This window comes from Trematomus bernacchii, unplaced genomic scaffold (genome assembly GCF_902827165.1).
Source record: "Trematomus bernacchii unplaced genomic scaffold, fTreBer1.1, whole genome shotgun sequence".
Lineage (NCBI taxonomy): Eukaryota > Metazoa > Chordata > Actinopteri > Perciformes > Nototheniidae > Trematomus > Trematomus bernacchii.
In genome coordinates, this window is record NW_022987720.1 from 27,650,809 (window position 1) to 27,669,373 (window position 18,565).

At 41.7% G+C, this 18,565-nt stretch overlaps 1 protein-coding gene across 2 annotated transcripts; it reads left to right on the forward strand.

The window, feature by feature from the left end:
• Positions 1-2,666: 2,666 nt before the first annotated feature.
• Positions 2,667-18,543, forward strand: ap5z1 (adaptor related protein complex 5 subunit zeta 1). Of its 2 annotated transcripts, XM_034142584.1 has the most exons (18): positions 2,667-2,776; positions 3,368-3,505; positions 4,135-4,315; positions 5,197-5,347; positions 6,537-6,649; positions 7,266-7,440; positions 8,235-8,288; positions 9,009-9,149; positions 9,595-9,632; positions 10,096-10,258; positions 10,564-10,742; positions 11,736-11,878; positions 12,373-12,491; positions 12,663-12,790; positions 13,105-13,202; positions 13,736-13,868; positions 14,836-15,050; positions 18,167-18,543. In XM_034142584.1, exons 1-18 carry the CDS (start codon positions 2,736-2,738, stop codon positions 18,417-18,419), a joined length of 2,463 nt encoding a protein of 820 aa, XP_033998475.1. In that variant the 5' UTR covers positions 2,667-2,735; the 3' UTR covers positions 18,420-18,543. The 2 variants fall into 2 exon arrangements, with proteins under 2 accessions (XP_033998475.1, XP_033998476.1); XM_034142585.1 differs by lacking the exon at positions 8,235-8,288.
• The last annotated feature ends 22 nt before the right edge of the window (positions 18,544-18,565 follow it).

Consider the following 18,565-nt stretch of genomic DNA (forward strand, 5'->3'; position numbering starts at 1 on the left):
GGAGAGAGAGAGAGAGAGAGAGAGAGAGAGAGAGAGAGAGAGAGAGAGAGAGAGAGAGAGAGAGAGAGAGAGAGAGAGAGAGAAAGGAAACAACACGCTGACTGCAGAGAGGTGTGAGAGAGAGAGAGAGAGAGAGAGAGAGAGAGAGAGAGAGAAACAACACGCTGACAGCAGAGAGGTGAGAGAGAGAGAGAGAGAGAGAGAGAGAGAGAGAGAGAGAGAGAGAGTGAGAGAGAGAGAGAGAGAGGGGGGGGGGGAAGTGTGTGTGACCTCTCTGTCATCAGGTACGGTGGCCTTGAAAATCTACAAAAACAATATCCATCCAGTCTTAGTTCTTACTGTATAAACATTGAATTGGTTCAATTGGTGTCAGAATCAGGTATTTGCCCTAGATATACTAGTATGAAACACTGCGGTAATTTTCTGAATACGTTTACTATAACATTTTCTAGTAGGCCTACCCTGCTGAAAAAAACAGCATAGACCAGCTTAAGATGGTTGCTGATTTTAGCTGGTTTTAGCTGGTGTTATGCTGGTTTAGTTGGTTTACCAGGCTGGACAAGCTGGCCAGGCTGGTCTTGCTGGTTCAAGACCAGCCTGGCCAGCTAAACCAGCATAGTTAAACTAATATTATTGCTGTTACCATCATTACTATTTTTAATAATGTTTTCTTTGTTTTCTTTATTTATCACTGCAGAAAGGATCATGCTAGCCCACATCAAACACCTGATCAAGAACTTGTGAATCTTGCCTTGCCTTGCCTTGCCTTGCCTTGCCTTGCCTTGCCTTGCCTTGCCTTGCCTTGCCTTGCCTTGCCTTCAGGCAGAAAAGATGAAAACACCTGTTCAAAGTTCCAGTTTCCTGTACATGGAACCATGCCTGTCCTCTGTTCCACATGTCTTCAGTCAGTTCTGGACCCAATGACTCTGTTCGACATGTCTTCAGTCAGTTCTGGACTCCATGACTCTGTTCCACATGTCTTCAGTCAGTTCTGGACCCTATGACTCTGTTCCACATGTCTTCAGTCAGTCCTGGACCCTATGACTCTGTTCCACATGTCTTCAGTCAGTTCTGGACCCTATGACTCTGTTCCACATGTCTTCAGTCAGTTCTGGACCCTATGACTCTGTTCCACATGTCTTCAGTCAGTTCTGGACCCTATGACTCGGACACTAGTTCTACCAAGGCTCATTAGAGGTAAGAGTGGTAGGAGAGGAGTGGAGTTATCTTTGTATTTAGGCTGCAAGTCGACAAAGGTGATCAAATGCTGATGCTAATAATTATCCGATTCATTTGATATTGATTGTCTGCCAATACCGAATCCTGATCTGATTCTTCTATTTCCCAGATAATACAGCTGCACCGTGTACACTAGCTCTATTTGTTTTTGCCATTGTAAATAACCATAAGCAATTGTTGACTGTAACGTCTAGATGCCAACCAACTGTAATTTGTAATGTATTTTACCATACTTTAACGGTCAAGTTCTGGCAACCACAGCAGCCCAAATGTTAACGTCAATGTCAAGTTTTCTTTTTACAGTGTACTTATATCTGTACATTTCTTTTCAGTTTGCTTCAAGAAGTGGCTTCAGCAGACAGAAATGCAGGACGCTACACAACGGGAAACATTATGGACATGAACAAGGAAAAACAAAAAACACTTTCTTTGTTGCCTTTTTCTTATCATACATAGTGTTACTGTTTTTGTTACCATTTAAATATTGAATTCTATTTATTACTTTTATTTTAAATCAAATGCACCGGTTTCAGAATATATATTTATTTTGATGTATAGGTTGATTTGCAGGTTGGTTGTTATTTGTATAATTATTGTATTGTTACTGTGTATTTTATTATATTAACTAGCTATTTATTGCTATTACTTAATTAAAATACTGTTATGAACACTATACAATGTCTTTATTTTGGTAGATACCAGAATACATGACACAATGAATCTTTGTAATAATTTATGTTCTCTGGTTTAAATAATCATACCAGTATTTAAACAATGTTTGCTGGTCACCTGGAATCCTGGTAAGCTTCCAGCATGGTATATTTAATACTATTATTAAACATAAGCTGGTGATAGATGGATGCTGATGCTGTTTTTTTTTAGCTGGCCAGGATGGCTGGTTTAGCTAGTGCACCAGTTAAACCAGCCACCAGCTAAAGTGTCCAAAACCCCTCTAAACCAGCCAACCATCCAGCCTAATATCTACTGGCTGGTCAATTTAGCTGTTTTTTTCAGCAGGGTAAAGTTTACTGATGTGACTAACATTAAAAAGAAAACTAGTTTTACATTTCAATGCATGATTTTTAAGTGTATATTAAATAATGAATTTACAAAGTACAGGGATTAGTTAAGAAGTAAACAGTGGATTATCTGTAAAATATTAGCTTACATCTGAAATGTAGAAGTTTAAGGTATCGAAAATGCATTGTACAAATTGACTTATGTTTGACTTTATAAATAAGAAAAACATGTAAGACTAAATACTCTAGTATAAAAAGCAGCCTTAAAATATAAGACAGTGGGGTAAAAGAAAATTAAAATATATTAGTTATTGCTATTTTTTTGTTTCTAAATGTGAAGCCAGAGCAGCTCCATAACTCTTCCGTAGTGAAAGCGGAACTAAAGTGCTGGTCATGTGATTCCTGTCAGGACTCGTTTAGCGAGCGGACTGTTTACCTTCCGCTGCTGACAGGAGGAATGCTCATCTTTCTGTCATCATGTACTCTCACGGCTCAGAGAGTTTAATTAAACAAGCAAGGTAATGAAACTTAAAATGACAAACTTTATCCTTCATGTTCAACCCTTCTCTTCAGCTGGTTTACACACGTCCAGTTAGCATTTCCGCTGCTAAGCTAACTAGGCTGAAGCTAGGTAACCTGTCAAAACCTTAATATGCTTTGTTGCTTTTATTGTTAACGTTCATTTTGTGTTACTTTTACATCTGTTTATATCCATTCGGAGGGCTAACAATGGTTCTTATTACCAAGAATGTTGTGTTTTTATTGGTAATTTATTTAGACAACATAAGGTATTGTTGTTACTTTTTACAGGTTAACAACCTAAAGTGGACATTTTCAACGAAACCTCAAGATAACAAAATTGTAGACTAGCTTGTTATTAGCGACACCCCCGTTTAGTTGGTCTTTTAATGATGTTGTGATATAACTTTGAGCTTCACCTGCTGTATGAGAAGTGCTATTCAAATAAAGCTTTATTATTATAATTTGTATCTAAGGACAGATCAGCTAGTCGATTAATATGCTGTCAATCAGCCAGAGTGTGACATATTTTAGACAACGGTATGAAGGACTTAGAAACGACAAAAGTAGGTGCGCTGTGTGTTTTTCAGGGAGATCCAGGACTCTGAGCTGCAGAAGTTCTACAGCCGGCTGGTGAAGCTGCTCCAGGGGAAGGAGCTGGGTTACGAGACGGTGGACTCGCTGCAGAGGCTGCACCTCATCCTCTCCGCCAACAAGTACATCCGGACGTAAGAGATCCAGCCTGCACCTCCCAGACACCATCCACCTCCCTCTGTCCTCCCTCATTCCTTTCAACCTGCTCCATCATTATCCAACGTCACCCTCTTTCACTTCCTTTTCCTCCCTCTGACTCTCCTCTGATCCCCCATGTTTCTATGTGAGGTTCTTACCTGCCAAAACAAAAAGAGCCACAATGTGAAGCTTTATTTTCATAACATCATTTTTTTGTTATATTTCTTCTAGAATTAAAATTAAAAACAAATATTGAAATAGCTATATTACCTAGCTTGGGGAAGGGGTTACATTTTTTTTACATTTGTGAAGTTAGTATGTTTACAAGATTTAACTGAGATTTAAATAGTGCATTTTCTAGATAAAAACTCAATAATTTACTATCTTTTTGTTTTCTTTGATTATTAATTATAACATTAAAAAAAAAAAATGTTGTTGTTCTTAATTTTTTTACTTTATCCTAAGTTTACAACCTTGGTCCCGACTCCCAAATGTATATTTTTGATGACCCTAATACGCAGTTGTTTATCATCACATTCTGGCTCTGTTTTTGTCTTCGTCTTCACAGCAGCTTTTCTTCACCAAACTCTCTCATATTCAGTGTGAGGTTTTATTTGTTTTAAAGGTTGCCTCCAGAGCTTCAGAAGAGGCTTCAGTCGCTCCTCTCCTCCCCTGCCGAGCAGTTTCAGGTGCTGAGCTCAGCGGTGCTCAGAGAGACGCTGCCACCTGCTGCTCACTCGGGGAACTACAGCCAGGAGAACATCGTCCAGCTGAACAGCCATGCTGCCGCCCTGCTGCTCTCACAGGTGAGCAGTGACTGTGGATCAGATACCTAAACACTCAGGACATAGAGTGTTTCTCAATCTCGAGTACGCTTGCTTGGTAGCACATGTCTTCCGAGCGTCTCGCTTCAGAAGCGAGGCAAGAATACTTCCTGGCATTCGGAAAACAAAGAGTGGAACAGGCTAGCAAGTGTGCAGGTGTGCGTCATATGAGAGGCCCCGCCTTACATTTTCCGCCACAGATTTGGGGAAATTGGTCCGTGCGCAAAGCATTGTGGGGATTTTAAGACCGTGGAGTCCACACATGTGCAGCCTCGAAATTTCTCCAAACGAAGTACGCCGGGCTCGGTAGAATTCCAAGTATGCTGGAGATTGGAACAGTCCTTCGGCGGCACTCGATGACGTAGTATGCTTGAAATAGTGGCTCTGGAGCAGCTTTACTCGAGATAGAATAAAACACAATAGAGACACAGACCCACTGGTGATTTTAATTAAAGATTATCTTGTTTAAAATACTATAAGAGACATAATACATGTTAAAGTCAGCCAAGAGTATGTGTCTAAAGACTGAGAGGATATAAGATAAGATAAGAAGTACTTTATTGATCCCAATTTGGGACATGTTTGTGTTGCAGCAGCATAAAAAGACATGGCATTGTACAATAAAAGCTCAGTTCAGCTTCACTCATAGTTACTTTGAGACATATTTAAGAATCTAGGAGGCTATCTAAATAATGTCAAAATCCTTGAACACGAAAGAGTTGTATAGGTTAAGGTAAATGTTCAATAGTTGTTTTCTTTGTGTGTGAAGGTCAACTTTTTAGAATAAATATGTTTGGTGGCATTGAAAACACACTTACACACACACTATTCAAAGATTTACGTTTAAACTTAAACCCCAACAGGCAGGATCTAGGGCAGACGTGTCGTCTCTCTGCAGTCAGCTCCTTCGGGGTCTGGAGAGCCGTCAATCAGAGGGGCCGACCAACTCGCTCACACACACTCTGCCCATCCTCAACACCATCCTCACACACAACCTCGAGTGCCTCACTGAAGGTAACACACAGTGTCTTCCGCTGTTTTTAAAGGTCACCTATTATGCAAAATCCCCTTCTTCATCAACATGTGTCCCCTCTTCTTCATGTCTCTTCTACATCAACATGTGTCCCCTCTTTTTCATGTCTCTTCTACATCAACATGTGTCCCCTCTTTTTCATGTCTCTTCTTCATCAACATGTGTCCCCTCTTTTTCATGTCTCTTCTACATCAACATGTGTCCCCTCTTTTTCATGTCTCTTCTACATCAACATGTGTCCCCTCTTCTTCATGTCTCTTCTACATCAACATGTGTCCCCTCTTCTTCATGTCTCTTCTACATCAACATGTGTCCCCTCTTCTTCATGTCTCTTCTACATCAACATGTGTCCCCTCTTCTTCATGTCTCTTCTACATCAACATGTGTCCCCTCTTCTTCATGTCTCTTCTACATCAACATGTGTCCCCTCTTCTTCATGTCTCTTCTACATCAACATGTGTCCCCTCTTCTTCATGTCTCTTCTACATCAACATGTGTCCCCTCTTCTTCATGTCTCTTCTACATCAACATGTGTCCCCTCTTCTTCATGTCTCTTCTACATCAACATGTGTCCCCTCTTCTTCATGTCTCTTCTACATCAACATGTGTCCCCTCTTCTTCATGTCTCTTCTACATCAACATGTGTCCCCTCTGTGTAAAGAGATTCTGAACGTTTCAGGAACAAAGATTCTCTCTTTTTGTCCTGATCCATTTTTATAAAATCCTGTCTGAAAATGAGCTGATCAGATTTTGGCCACTTTGTGATGTCATAATGATGTGTTGGCTTGTGTAACCATTAGCCAATCACCAACCAAGGTAACCCCCCCCCCCACCGTATCACCTGAATCTCCTCCTAGAGCACCATTGTGTTCTTTCTAACCAAATATCTCTCAGAGGGGCGTGGGGAGGGGCTCCTTATTTTCATCTAAAGTAACAGACAGAGAATCAGCACTTTTGAAACAGGGCTGAAACAGAGGGGATTATGGGATGCTGCAATGATCTGTTTGGTGTTTGGAGCCAAACACTTCAGAGACATGTTCTGTATATATCTGAGACCTATAATATATTGATGAAAAACAGTATAATCTGGGACCTTTAAGTAAAACTAGACGTCTAATCAGTGATCCTAAGAACCAGCATCCTTTGTCTTACCTCCCACCTCACCTACAGATCACGTGACCCTCCTGAGTAAAAAGCTTGTTGATTGGCTGCGTTATGCGAGCATCCTTCAGGGAGGCGGGGCTTCCTCTGGAGGATTCTTCACAGGGCCGAGGTCACGTCAGGTAAGCAGGCAAAGAGAGATAGTGTACTCAACTCTGCGTCATTGTATTTACATTTTAATATTAAAAAAGATCCTGCATCTCACACTTGTATATTCTATGTATAAAGTATTATTCTATTCTATTCTTTATTAGGATCCCCATTAGCTCTAGCATGAGCATTGGCTATTCTTCCTGGGGTCCTCACACACACAAAACATACATAAACATACATAAAACATACATAAAACAAAACAGCTCATAATTTCATGCCATTTAGAGTGCTATATGAAGTGAACACTAAAATGGTCATCCAATTTTAGCCGTCATAAGGCCAAACAAAAAAATACAAATAATTGTACTTAATAATACATACCCACAGGCACAGTTCAATTTTACTTTATAATACTGAGATGATTTTTTAGCATCCTTTTGAAATGTACTTGAGAATTCTCCTGAATGATATGGACCGGTATTAAGTTAATATATTTTGTTTTAGAAGTAAGTTGGTCTATTACAGTGTATTCAAATGTGTTGTGTATTATATGTGTTGTAGTCTGTACTATTGCTTACACTTGTATGCTTTTCTTCTCAATACAAATATTATATTGAGACACAAATATTGTGTGTTTGCTCTCAGCCGGTGCCGATAGCGGAGCTGGATGGCACGGTGTCGGGGGACTTCTTCACGGTGCTGTGTGTGGGGCAGAGCTTCACGGAGGACCAGTGGATGAACGTCTTCTCCTTCTCCGCGCTGCGCCACTGGCTGCTCACCTACCACTCGGTTTCTAACGGCAACGGCACAGCGGACACTGGTAGGTCCTCCACAACAATCACAACATTCGCACGCTACAGATACTCATCGCTTCATGTCATTAAGTTACTTCAGTAGCTCACTTCATGTCCTTTAGAAAGCGTCCAAAAACATTTGCGAATGAAAGATAGCAAGTACCTTTCTAGACAAACTACCACTTTTTGTAGAAAGCTCTATAAAACCACAATAAAGTCACACCGTTTTTCCATAATTGGTGTTAAAATACGGAATAGACTGAGCCTGAATCTTTTAAGTATTTTTTCTCATCTACACTTTAAATATAATTAAGGAATATTATACTAACAGATTGCACAAACGTATGTTAATTTTTAATATTGTTCAGTTAAACAAAATATGTGTTTCAAGAAAAGAAAAACAGGCTGTTGTGTTCTTAAGTTCATCTTTAAAAATTATTAGATAGGGTCAAAGTAAATTTCTAGGTGATCTAGTTCTTTTTATTTATTTACTATTTATATATAATGTAATTTTTTTCACCCAAAAATTTGAGGTTTTTAACAAAAAACTAACAAAACAAAAAGATGGGAGGCAATTTATTTGATATTCTATGCTTTCTGCCCTCCATCACACCATGACTATTTCATGATATTTTTTAATGATAATTAGAACAAATATACCAAAGTGATAAACCCCACTATATCTTAGTTGCAGTATCGGCCACATTTTTTTGCAATTGGGTGTTTTTGTTCAAACCCTGCAGCCCTAGAGGCAGCATCAACCTCACATATCCAGCCTAAACATGTCCGCCTCAGATGACCTGCTCTGTTTCACCTCCAGCTCACAGGCTGCAGCTCAGCCTCTCCCTCTCCCACTCCCACTCCTTCTCTAATGGTAAGACTTGTCCATTGGTGGGCCTCCATCTGCATGCGCGTGCATCTCAGACGCTGTGAACAACTCTTCCTCACAGCTCCACTCTCAGCACTCTGAAATGATCCTGACTCACAGCTGATCTAACAAACCGACTCTCCAGGAATCCTAAATCTGTGACTTCTTAACGTCTCTCTCACTGGTGTTTGCACCTTTTTCCTTTCCTTCAATCTCAGAGTGTGTAATCAGGAATGAACTTCTGTGACAAATGACTGAAACGCTGATCTTAAAAATGTCTTGCATTGATTTTTATGACTTTACTTACGCTGTATAATCTGTGCAAATATGCAACTCTGCAATACTTTTAACACTTGATAATAACTGTATATTGTTATTTTTTAATTCAGGGATTTTAGATGAAATCAGTATATCTAATCTAATCTAAAGAGTTTTCTTGTACAGCTACAACGTTTTTGTCGTTATTACAAATCTTGTTTCTCAATCACACAGGTCATTCCTTGCTGCTTCTTGCGGCTAAAATAAAAAATGACCTCTTGATTTATTGTTTTCCTCTTCTGTAAATCGGGGCATTGCTCGAGATCTCCATGAAGAAAAACCTCTTCAATCATAATAACTCCTGCTCTCTGTTCAGATACATCGTGGGGACTGTGGTTATGATAATATATACTAATAATAATAATAATAATAATCTTGACCTGTCCCTCCTGACCTCCCGTGTTACAGATGACCGTTCGGAGGTGGATGGATCGGTGGTTTCCATGGTTTCTGTGACTTCCTCCTCCAGCCGCCTGCTGCCTCCGAAGGAGCGTCTGAGAGAGAAATCCTTCCAGTACTGCCAGCGCCTCATCGAGCAGAGCGACCGCAGTGAGTGTGTGCGTGTGTGTGTGTGTGTGAAACTGTGCAGTGTGTGAAACTGTGCAGTGTGTGTGTGTGAAACGGTGCAGTGTGTGTGTGAAACTGTGCAGTGTGTGAAACTGTGCAGTGTGTGTGTGAAACTGTGCAGTGTGTGTGTGAAACTGTGCAGTGTGTGGGAGAGGGAAGTCATTTGTGTAGTTGTATCTTAAGATCTAGAAATGACATTGCAACACGTTTCATTTGGCGGAAGCTTTTATCCAAAATGACTTACACTATGTGCAGTAAACCATGAAGAAACAAGTGCAGTAATATTCGCTTTAAATAAGCCAATTTATCCAGGAAATAAATACTTACAAAGAGTATATGGTCATTTTCTATGATTGTGTATCTGTACATTATAATTTACTTTGTTTACGTTTGAAATGTATTCATGTTTATTCTTTTGTTTTCATAGAGGCGCACAAAAAGTCAGATGCAGACCTGCAGAAAGCGGTGAGCCTGTGTGTCATTTATAAGCACTATCAGAGCACACTTGGACCATAATATTTATAAGATTAAAGTCCTACATTTACGAGAATAGAGAAACTTGGATATTACTGATATTAAACTCACAAAAATACCAACCAACCAATTCGTCATAAATTCATTAAGTCAAAAGTAGTTCAGGAAATATAACCAATTTTAATCTCAGAAATTCACATTTTCTTCAATGGCATTGTGGGGGTTTTGTATTAGCATTTTTGGGTATCTTACTAATGGAGACATGTTGACTGTAAGGGACGGGGATGGAAACACCAACCCCCTGATTGGTAGACACACATTGAGCACCTGATGATCTGAGAGCAAAAAGTTATTGTGGGACATTTAGGAAACTTCTTACTAAAAACAAAGCAATAATGTAATCCAGATGTTGTCCTGATGCCTCTCTGTCGTCCCCCCCCCCCCCCCCCCTCAGTGCCTGGTGGAGGCGGTGTGTATCCTGGACTGTGTGTGTGAGGAAGACGCCTCGCTGGTCTTCCGGGCGTTTCCGTGCATCAAGGCGCTCTTCGGTCGGCTGAGCTCAGATCTGTCGTTCGCTCGGGTGCTGCTGCCCATCGCCCAGTTCTACCTCAACCACGGTGTGTGTACACATCTACACACACACTTTTACACACACACACACACACGTCTCTCTTTCTTCACATCACATCTGTACAAAAGCATCAGTATGGTTTAGGGTTATAAGTCATTTCACACTGACAGTTCAGTACTACAGAAAGCATTTGAATTGTAAAAGAAAGACACACACACATTTTTCACTATGAATACATAACATTTCAGCAAAGATTATAACTTCAAGGTTAATAATCTACGTTAGTCTTCTGTTACTCTGGTCCCCTGTAGTGTCTTCTTTAAAACGCTGACCCTGTACTTTAATGTGTAGGCGAGATGGCTGCAGTGGATTGTGGGTCGGTGTGGGCGCTGGTGTTCGCTCGTTTTCCCGCCGAACTCTTCAACGACCCGTTCCTCGCTCACGAGCTCCTGCGCTTCCTCCGACTGAACCTCGAGAGTCTGCAGCTCCGAGTGCCGCAGTACACGCACTCCTTCCCTAACCTGCTGAAGGTGAACACACACACTGCTGTACACTAGTCTACACACACTCCTTCCCTAACCTGCTGAAGGTGAACACACACACTGCTGTACACTAGTCTACACACACTCCTTCTCCAACCTGCTGAAGGTGAACACACACACTGCTGTACACTCGACACACACTCCTTCCCTAACCTGCTGAAGGTGAACACACACACTGCTGTACACTCTACACACACTCCTTCCCTAACCTGCTGAAGGTGAACACACACACTGCTGTACACTCTAGTCTACACACACTCCTTCCCTAACCTGCTGAAGGTGAACACACACACACTGCTGTACACTCTACACACACTCCTTCCCTAACCTGCTGAAGGTGAACACACACACTGCTGTACACTCTAGTCTACACACACTCCTTCCCTAACCTGCTGAAGGTGAACACACACACACTGCTGTACACTCTACACACACTCCTTCCCTAACCTGCTGAAGGTGAACACACACACTGCTGTACACTCTAGTCTACACACACTCCTTCCCTAACCTGCTGAAGGTGAACACACACACTGCTGTACACTCTAGTCTACACACACTCCTTCCCTAACCTGCTGAAGGTGAACACACACACTGCTGTACACTCTAGTCTACACACACTCCTTCCCTAACCTGCTGAAGGTGAACACACACACTGCTGTACACTCTAGTCTACACACACTCCTTCTCTAACCTGCTGAAGGTGAACACACACACTGCTGTACACTCTAGTCTACACACACTCCTTCCCTAACCTGCTGAAGGTGAACACACACACTGCTGTACACTCTAGTCTACACACACTCCTTCCCTAACCTGCTGAAGGTGAACACACACACTGCTGTACACTCTAGTCTACACACACTCCTTCCCTAACCTGCTGAAGGTGAACACACACACTGCTGTACACTCGAGTCTACACACACCTACTGCAGGATGGGGAAGAGAAGTGATGGATACTCAAGCTTCCTGTCTGTCCTGCAGTTCTTGGCGTGGGACAGCCCGGCGGTGGTGGATGATTTTGTGGACCTGCTGCCCTCTCTGGTGACGGCTGGTACTGCAGTGGAGCTGCTGCACACTCTGCTGGACCTGCCCTGTCTGTCCGCCACGCTGGTGCTGCAAGTCAGGTGCACACACACACTTTAGATCAAAACTGTATGAATACAAATATATATATACAGCACCTATTATACACACATGCAGCTTAGAGTGCTTCACATCCGCCACAGCTGACGTTAAATTGACCGGACTTCTTTCTGCGGATTGATAAGACTGCACATGGTCCATTGATCACAGGGTCCTTAGCAACGGCCTGCTGTCGAGAAATAACAGATTGCTGAATGTTCCAAAAAGGACCAATCAGAATCCAGTATTGAGCAGTGTAGTGTAATCAAATAAACAACCAGTGTGAAAACCAAGGATTAAAGCTTAAAAATGAAGGCTTTAAAATGACTCCTAATGAAATGCTAGCTTAAAAATAGTTTTTCTAAACTGTTTAAGATATGTCCATGTACTTCCTACCACTAATATGTAATATGGACTGCCTACCACTACATCAACTAGGATCTTATTTTGACCACTGTCTTACTGATTTCTTTTTGTTGTTTATGTGTCCGTGCAGGTCAACTTGTTTGCCCATCTCTGAGCAGAGTGGCCGTGGCCTCCTGTCACTCGATGCCTTTCGAAGCCCGTCTTTCAGAGGGCTTTTCCTCTTCCTGCTGAGAGGGGAAGCGGGCTCAGGTAACCAAATATCTTTCCTGATGTTTTGTGTTAATTATTGATCTCTCAAGGTGCTGTCTTGCTGTTTTACCCTTTCTTTATGCTAAGCTAGGCTAACTTGCTACTGTTAAATGTGTGTCTTTATTTTTTAAAACATGACTCATAGAATCATTTCTCTCTCTCCCTCCACAGGAGACACAATCGACCGACTGAGCACGCTCCATGAGCTGCTGGTGGAGACTGCTGATTGGCCGAGAGTTGTTCAGTGTGCCCAGACTGTCCCTGTGCTGTTGCACATTTTTTTCAACACTGTTATTACGGTAAAGAAACTTCAACTACTGCACGTACAGAACAGTTGAAAAGTATAAGAGCCCGCTATGATGTTAAATAAATGAGAGTTGTAAAAGAAAGGAAAGATAAGGTTGAACTTTTAGAATTCAGAATCAGAAATCCCTTATTTAAATGTACATGATTACAACAGCAGATAAAGAGAGGGAAAAGATGATTAGTTGATTGGTGCCAGGTATAAGAAAACATCTAATTTATGGTTCTTAAGCCTGACCCTAATACTCTCCAGTACATTAAGATAATGCATATTTAGTTTTGGCTTAAAACAATGTGTGTCTGTCTTTAGGTAGCAGATGAGAAGCTCTTAGCTCACCTGATCCTGGTGATGCTGGAGAGAAGCAGCCTCCTCCTCAACATCCCCAAATACAACAAAGAGATACACAGGTACACACACACACACACACACACACACACACACACACACACACACACACACACACACACACACACACACACACACACACACACACACACACACACACACACACCTCTCTTCCTTCACATCACATCTGTACAAAAGCATCAGTATGGATTTAAGGTTATACGTTATTTGACACTGACGGTTCAGTGCTACAGAAAGCATTTGAATTGTAAAAGAAAGACACTACGATAAGGCCTCATTTTTTTACTATGAATACATAACATTAACACACACACAGGGGTGCCGTAAGGGGGTGAAAAGTTAGGACGATTCTAAGGGCCCGTGACTGACAGGGGCCCATACTATTTTAGAACATTAAGAAAAAAATGTTTAAGTAACCATTGTGATATCTTTTCGTGGTGCCCCTACACACACACACACACACACACACACACACACACACACACACACACACACACACACACACACACACACACACACACACACACACACACACATTAAATAATGTGATATCCTGCTCTCTGTGTGTCTGCAGGGTGTTCAGCTCCCACCTGCTGAGGCTGTGTAAGCTGCACCCCTCTCTGGTCATGGATCAGTCCCACGAGCTGCTGGAGTTCTCTGGAGCCACGGCCAACGTCTACAGCAAGGAGGAACTCTACACTCATGTGGTAAATACACGGAGAAATAAAACACCAGGAGAAAAAACAACAAGACAGATTCTGTCCATCATATTCCTAGTAGAGTAGCAGTAAGGAAATAAATGATAAGGAACTGGTTAGGTGATAGGATCTTGTAAATTAATACTGTATGGAATGAAAACCATAACAATTTGAAATTCAGTTCATATATTTGACATAAAAGGGAAGAATGGGAGAGGTATCCACAATACCCTACGGTTACATAAAACAATTAGTGTATCAAATCTATTTTGATTCATATAGCCCAGTGACCATCAACTGGCGGCCCGTGGGCCAAATCTGGCACGCCAGACATTCTCATCCGGCACGCGCTGGTTAGTGCGTTCGCCCCCTACTCATTACGTCTCATGAGTAATGTGCAGTACCGGAGTCCAACAGAGAGGCAGCAGCTGCGGGACAGTAGCCTGCGTACTGCGTAGCCTTCCCTGCCCTGACGAAGAAGTGATCCTTCGTTAGCGTGAAGAGTCTGCTTTATGCGCTCCGCAGTCCGGCGACTTGACAGTACATGAGGGTGCTGCACTAGCACCGTGGTGATCAGAAAACACATTTGTCTCAGGGGGCTTTATAGACCAAAAAACATGGGTTACAATGTACAAAAATACAAGACAATAACAATTATAAAATACATCTAAATGTAAAATGAAATTGATGATAACTTATGACGTTTGTTAACTTTATCATATATATTATTCATCAATTTTACAATTTGAAAATTACATTTTTCTCACTCTTTAGGTGTGTATGCCTAGTTACCATATCATTTCTTAAAATGCAAAAAACTGTGTGTCTACGTGCTACAGAGAAGAGGATCAAACTCTTCCAAATATTTTAATTTCTGTAGATCTTTGGATAAAAACCTCAAGCTTTTCCCTCAGCATCCCTTCCCTGTCACATCATTCAGAAAACGTGGCAAAAGAATCCTTTGTTGTTCCTCCAGGTGTGGGTGCTGGGAGAATACCTCTCGGTGTCATGTGACTCCCGCTGCTCCGTGACGCTCATCACTTCCTGTTTCGAGGCGTTGGAGGCGGTGCTGTTTGAGATCACGTCCTCCGCCCCCCCGCCCGGCACAGACTGCCCCGCCCCCAGAGTCGTCACCACTCTGATGAGCGCTCTGGCCAAGCTGGCGTCACGATCACATGACCTCATACCCAGGTGACCGCCTCACACGCATGTTTTAACACCTCCATGATATATTTGAAGGTCTGTTCCATTCTCCTGGACACAAACACTGCCTTGATGGATTTAAAGGTCCCCTATTATACTGTTTTTCATATAGGTCTCAGATATATACAGAACATGTCTCTGAAGTGTTTGGCTCCAAACACCAAACAGATCATTGCAGCATCCCATAATCCCCTCTGTTTCAGCCCTGTTTCAAAAGTACTGATTCTCTGTCTGTTACTTTAGATGAAAATAAGGAGCCCCTCCCCACGGCCCTCTGAGAGATATTTGGTTACAAAGAACACAATGGTGCTCTAGGAGGAGATTCAGGTGATAAGGGGGGGGGGGGTTACCTTGGTTGGTGATTGGCTAATGGTTACACAAGACAAAACATCGTTATGACATCACAAAGTGGCCAAAATCTGATCAGCTCATTTTCAGACAGGTTTTTATATAAATGGATCAGGACAAAAAGAGAGAGAATCTTTGTTCCTGAAACTTTCAGAATCTCTTTACACAGAGGGGACACATGTTGATGTAGAAGAGACATGAAGAAGAGGGGACACATGTTGATGTAGAAGAGACATGAAGAAGAGGGGACACATGGTGATGTAGAAGAGACATGAAGAAGAGGGGACACATGTTGATGTAGAAGAGACATGAAGAAGAGGGGACACATGTTGATGTAGAAGAGACATGAAGAAGAGGGGACACATGGTGATGTAGAAGAGACATGAAGAAGAGGGGACACATGTTGATGTAGAAGAGACATGAAGAAGAGGGGACACATGTTGATGTAGAAGAGACATGAAGAAGAGGGGACACATGGTGATGTAGAAGAGACATGAAGAAGAGGGGACACATGTTGATGTAGAAGAGACATGAAGAAGAGGGGACACATGTTGATGTAGAAGAGACATGAAGAAGAGGGGACACATGTTGATGTAGAAGAGACATGGAAAAAAGGGGACACATGCTGATGTAGAAGAGACATGAAAAAGAGGGTTTTGCATAATAGCTGACCTTTAACACCTCCATAATATATTGTAAAGTCTGGCCCTTTCTCCTGAACACGAACACAGCCTTGATGAAGTTTTATCAAATTTGGCACATCCTTTAGTTTTATAAGACTGCATTATGACCTGTTATAACCTGTTAAAGCTCCCATGTCATGCTTTTCCAGTTATTACCCGTCCCCTTGTGTGTTATGAAGGTTGTTCTGCATGTAAACGGTGTGCAGAGTCACAAACCCTCAAAGTACACCCTGTAGCGAGTAAAACTCTAACACAGAAAATACCTGTCTATGCTGCCCCAGAACGCCTCGTTGGAGATTTTTCTTTCTCCATTGTTTTCTTCCTGAGTACAGTGACGTGCCCATGGGTCCAAATGGACCAATCCGTGGAGCTCCTCACACACACACACACAGCCTTATCTTTTCTCAGCTGCGGCTCCGCGGATTTCTCAGCCTGAACTCAGCCTGAGTTTGTGTGTGTGCTCAGGCTGAGTTCAGGTGAGTTTCGCGATGTCTCGCTGTCTCGCAGACCCCACGCAGCAACCAGGGAACGACCCCAGTAATCCAGCTCACACTGTCCGCTCCAGCAGCGAGCCCCGCAACGTCCCGCCAACACGGCACCCAGACCCCACGCAGCAATCTCATCTGTTTGTCATTGCTGGTGTCATTTTCTGGTTGCTAACGCCATTGTAACACATAATCACTGATGTTCCGCTGTAACGGTGGTGGACTCATCAGAACAGAGTGGGCGGGCCGACCAATCAGAGCACAGTGGGCTAATTCTGATTTCTGTGCATAGCATTTAAAATGGTGTGGATTTATGGCTCATTGAAAGCTTGTTTAAGGCTCATGCACTTGCGGGATTCTTGCTGTTTGTATCTTGGTTGACTTATTGTAAGTTGCTTGGTTTACATCAAACTGTAATGTGACACTAATCTTCGGTACCTATTTTAATCTTTGTTCATTTAGAAAATGATTCTATGCTGCCAGGTTAAAGATGTGTTCGGAGCGTCCACACACGAAGGGGAATGTCGTTGCTGACCATTCATGTCAATAAAATGATAAACTCCATTTAATCCAAAACTACACTCAATATTTTTTTTTTAAACTCCTTCAAAGTCTTCACACTGGTTGGTGGAAGCATACAACCCCAAATCGCTGTTTTTTTTAAAGGTGGGGTAGGTAATTCATTTCAGATACACTTGTTATATTCCATGGAATGCTCTTAACATCCCGATAGCAATGAATATATTAAATGCTTTGACAATAAATACATACAAACATTTCATCTGTGGAAGCCGTGGTACTGTAAAAAGCACGACCAATCATTTTAGCCAGCCCGGCTAAAATAACTGGATGGCCTACCTGCCTGTCAGCCTTCCATCTGTGCACAAACTTATCTCGTGCCCTCATTGGTCATGTGCTCGTTCGTGTGTGTTGGAGGAGGGGCTCTGTAAGAAAGTCTGAAGGAAGGGGCAGATTTTTTCCGGTTGTGTATTTTCAAATTCAAGCGCACTCGAGCTGGTTCTTACCTACCCTACCTTTAAGTACAGTTTGGAGGTTACTTGTACTTTACACTTCATGACACAAATTACTTACCTTTTAATGTCATTGATTTTAACAAGATACAGGGATTAAATTGTTTCATCATAACTGGGTGTTTACGGTTTATTTATTTATTTGGTTTGTTAATTTATCTTTTCTTGATAACCATTTACCTCTTTTATATATTCGTTTGTTTATTTATCTGTTTATTTATTTGTTGTTTTTGTTTTGTTTTTTGTAACAAATGTATTTCTTTAAGAAAAGAAAATATATATATATGTTAATAATTTAGTTTTTGGGAGAAGGGGTGGGATTAAATAAGTGTAAACGTCTTCCCACCCCTTTTTGGATGTGTAATGAAGTAGATCATTTGTTTATATATAATTTAGAATCAGTAATATGTTTGTTTATCAATTTGACACTGCTTCATTTTGTATTGTATAATAATTCTCATGTTAAATTTCATTATAATTATTATTTTTTTGTATTATTGTTTTACACAAATCAAATCAAATATGTCATGTAACGGTGTATTTGATCCATATTTCAGGGTGTCTCTGTTCCTCTCCAAGCTGAGAACGGTCACCAGAGGCGGGTCGGTCGCCTGGTGCTCCGATGAAGAAGACCTTGTTGCCATAGTAACGCGAGGCGAGGAGTTGTGGTCGCTGCTAAAAGCCCCCGGTGTGGCTCAGAGCGTCCTGACCCCCCCTGCACACGTCACCACCCCCCAGTGGCACAGAGACACCAACGTGGCCTTACCCCTCCGACTGAGGACCCTCACAAACCTCACACACTCACATTAATATCACACACACACACGACCACACACACACACACACACACCCCTCATGAAATATGCATCCTAATAAATCTTGTTTGATTCTTTTGCACATTGTTTTTGTAAATAAATTAGATTATTTGATTGAATTGTGTTGTGATGGAACATTTT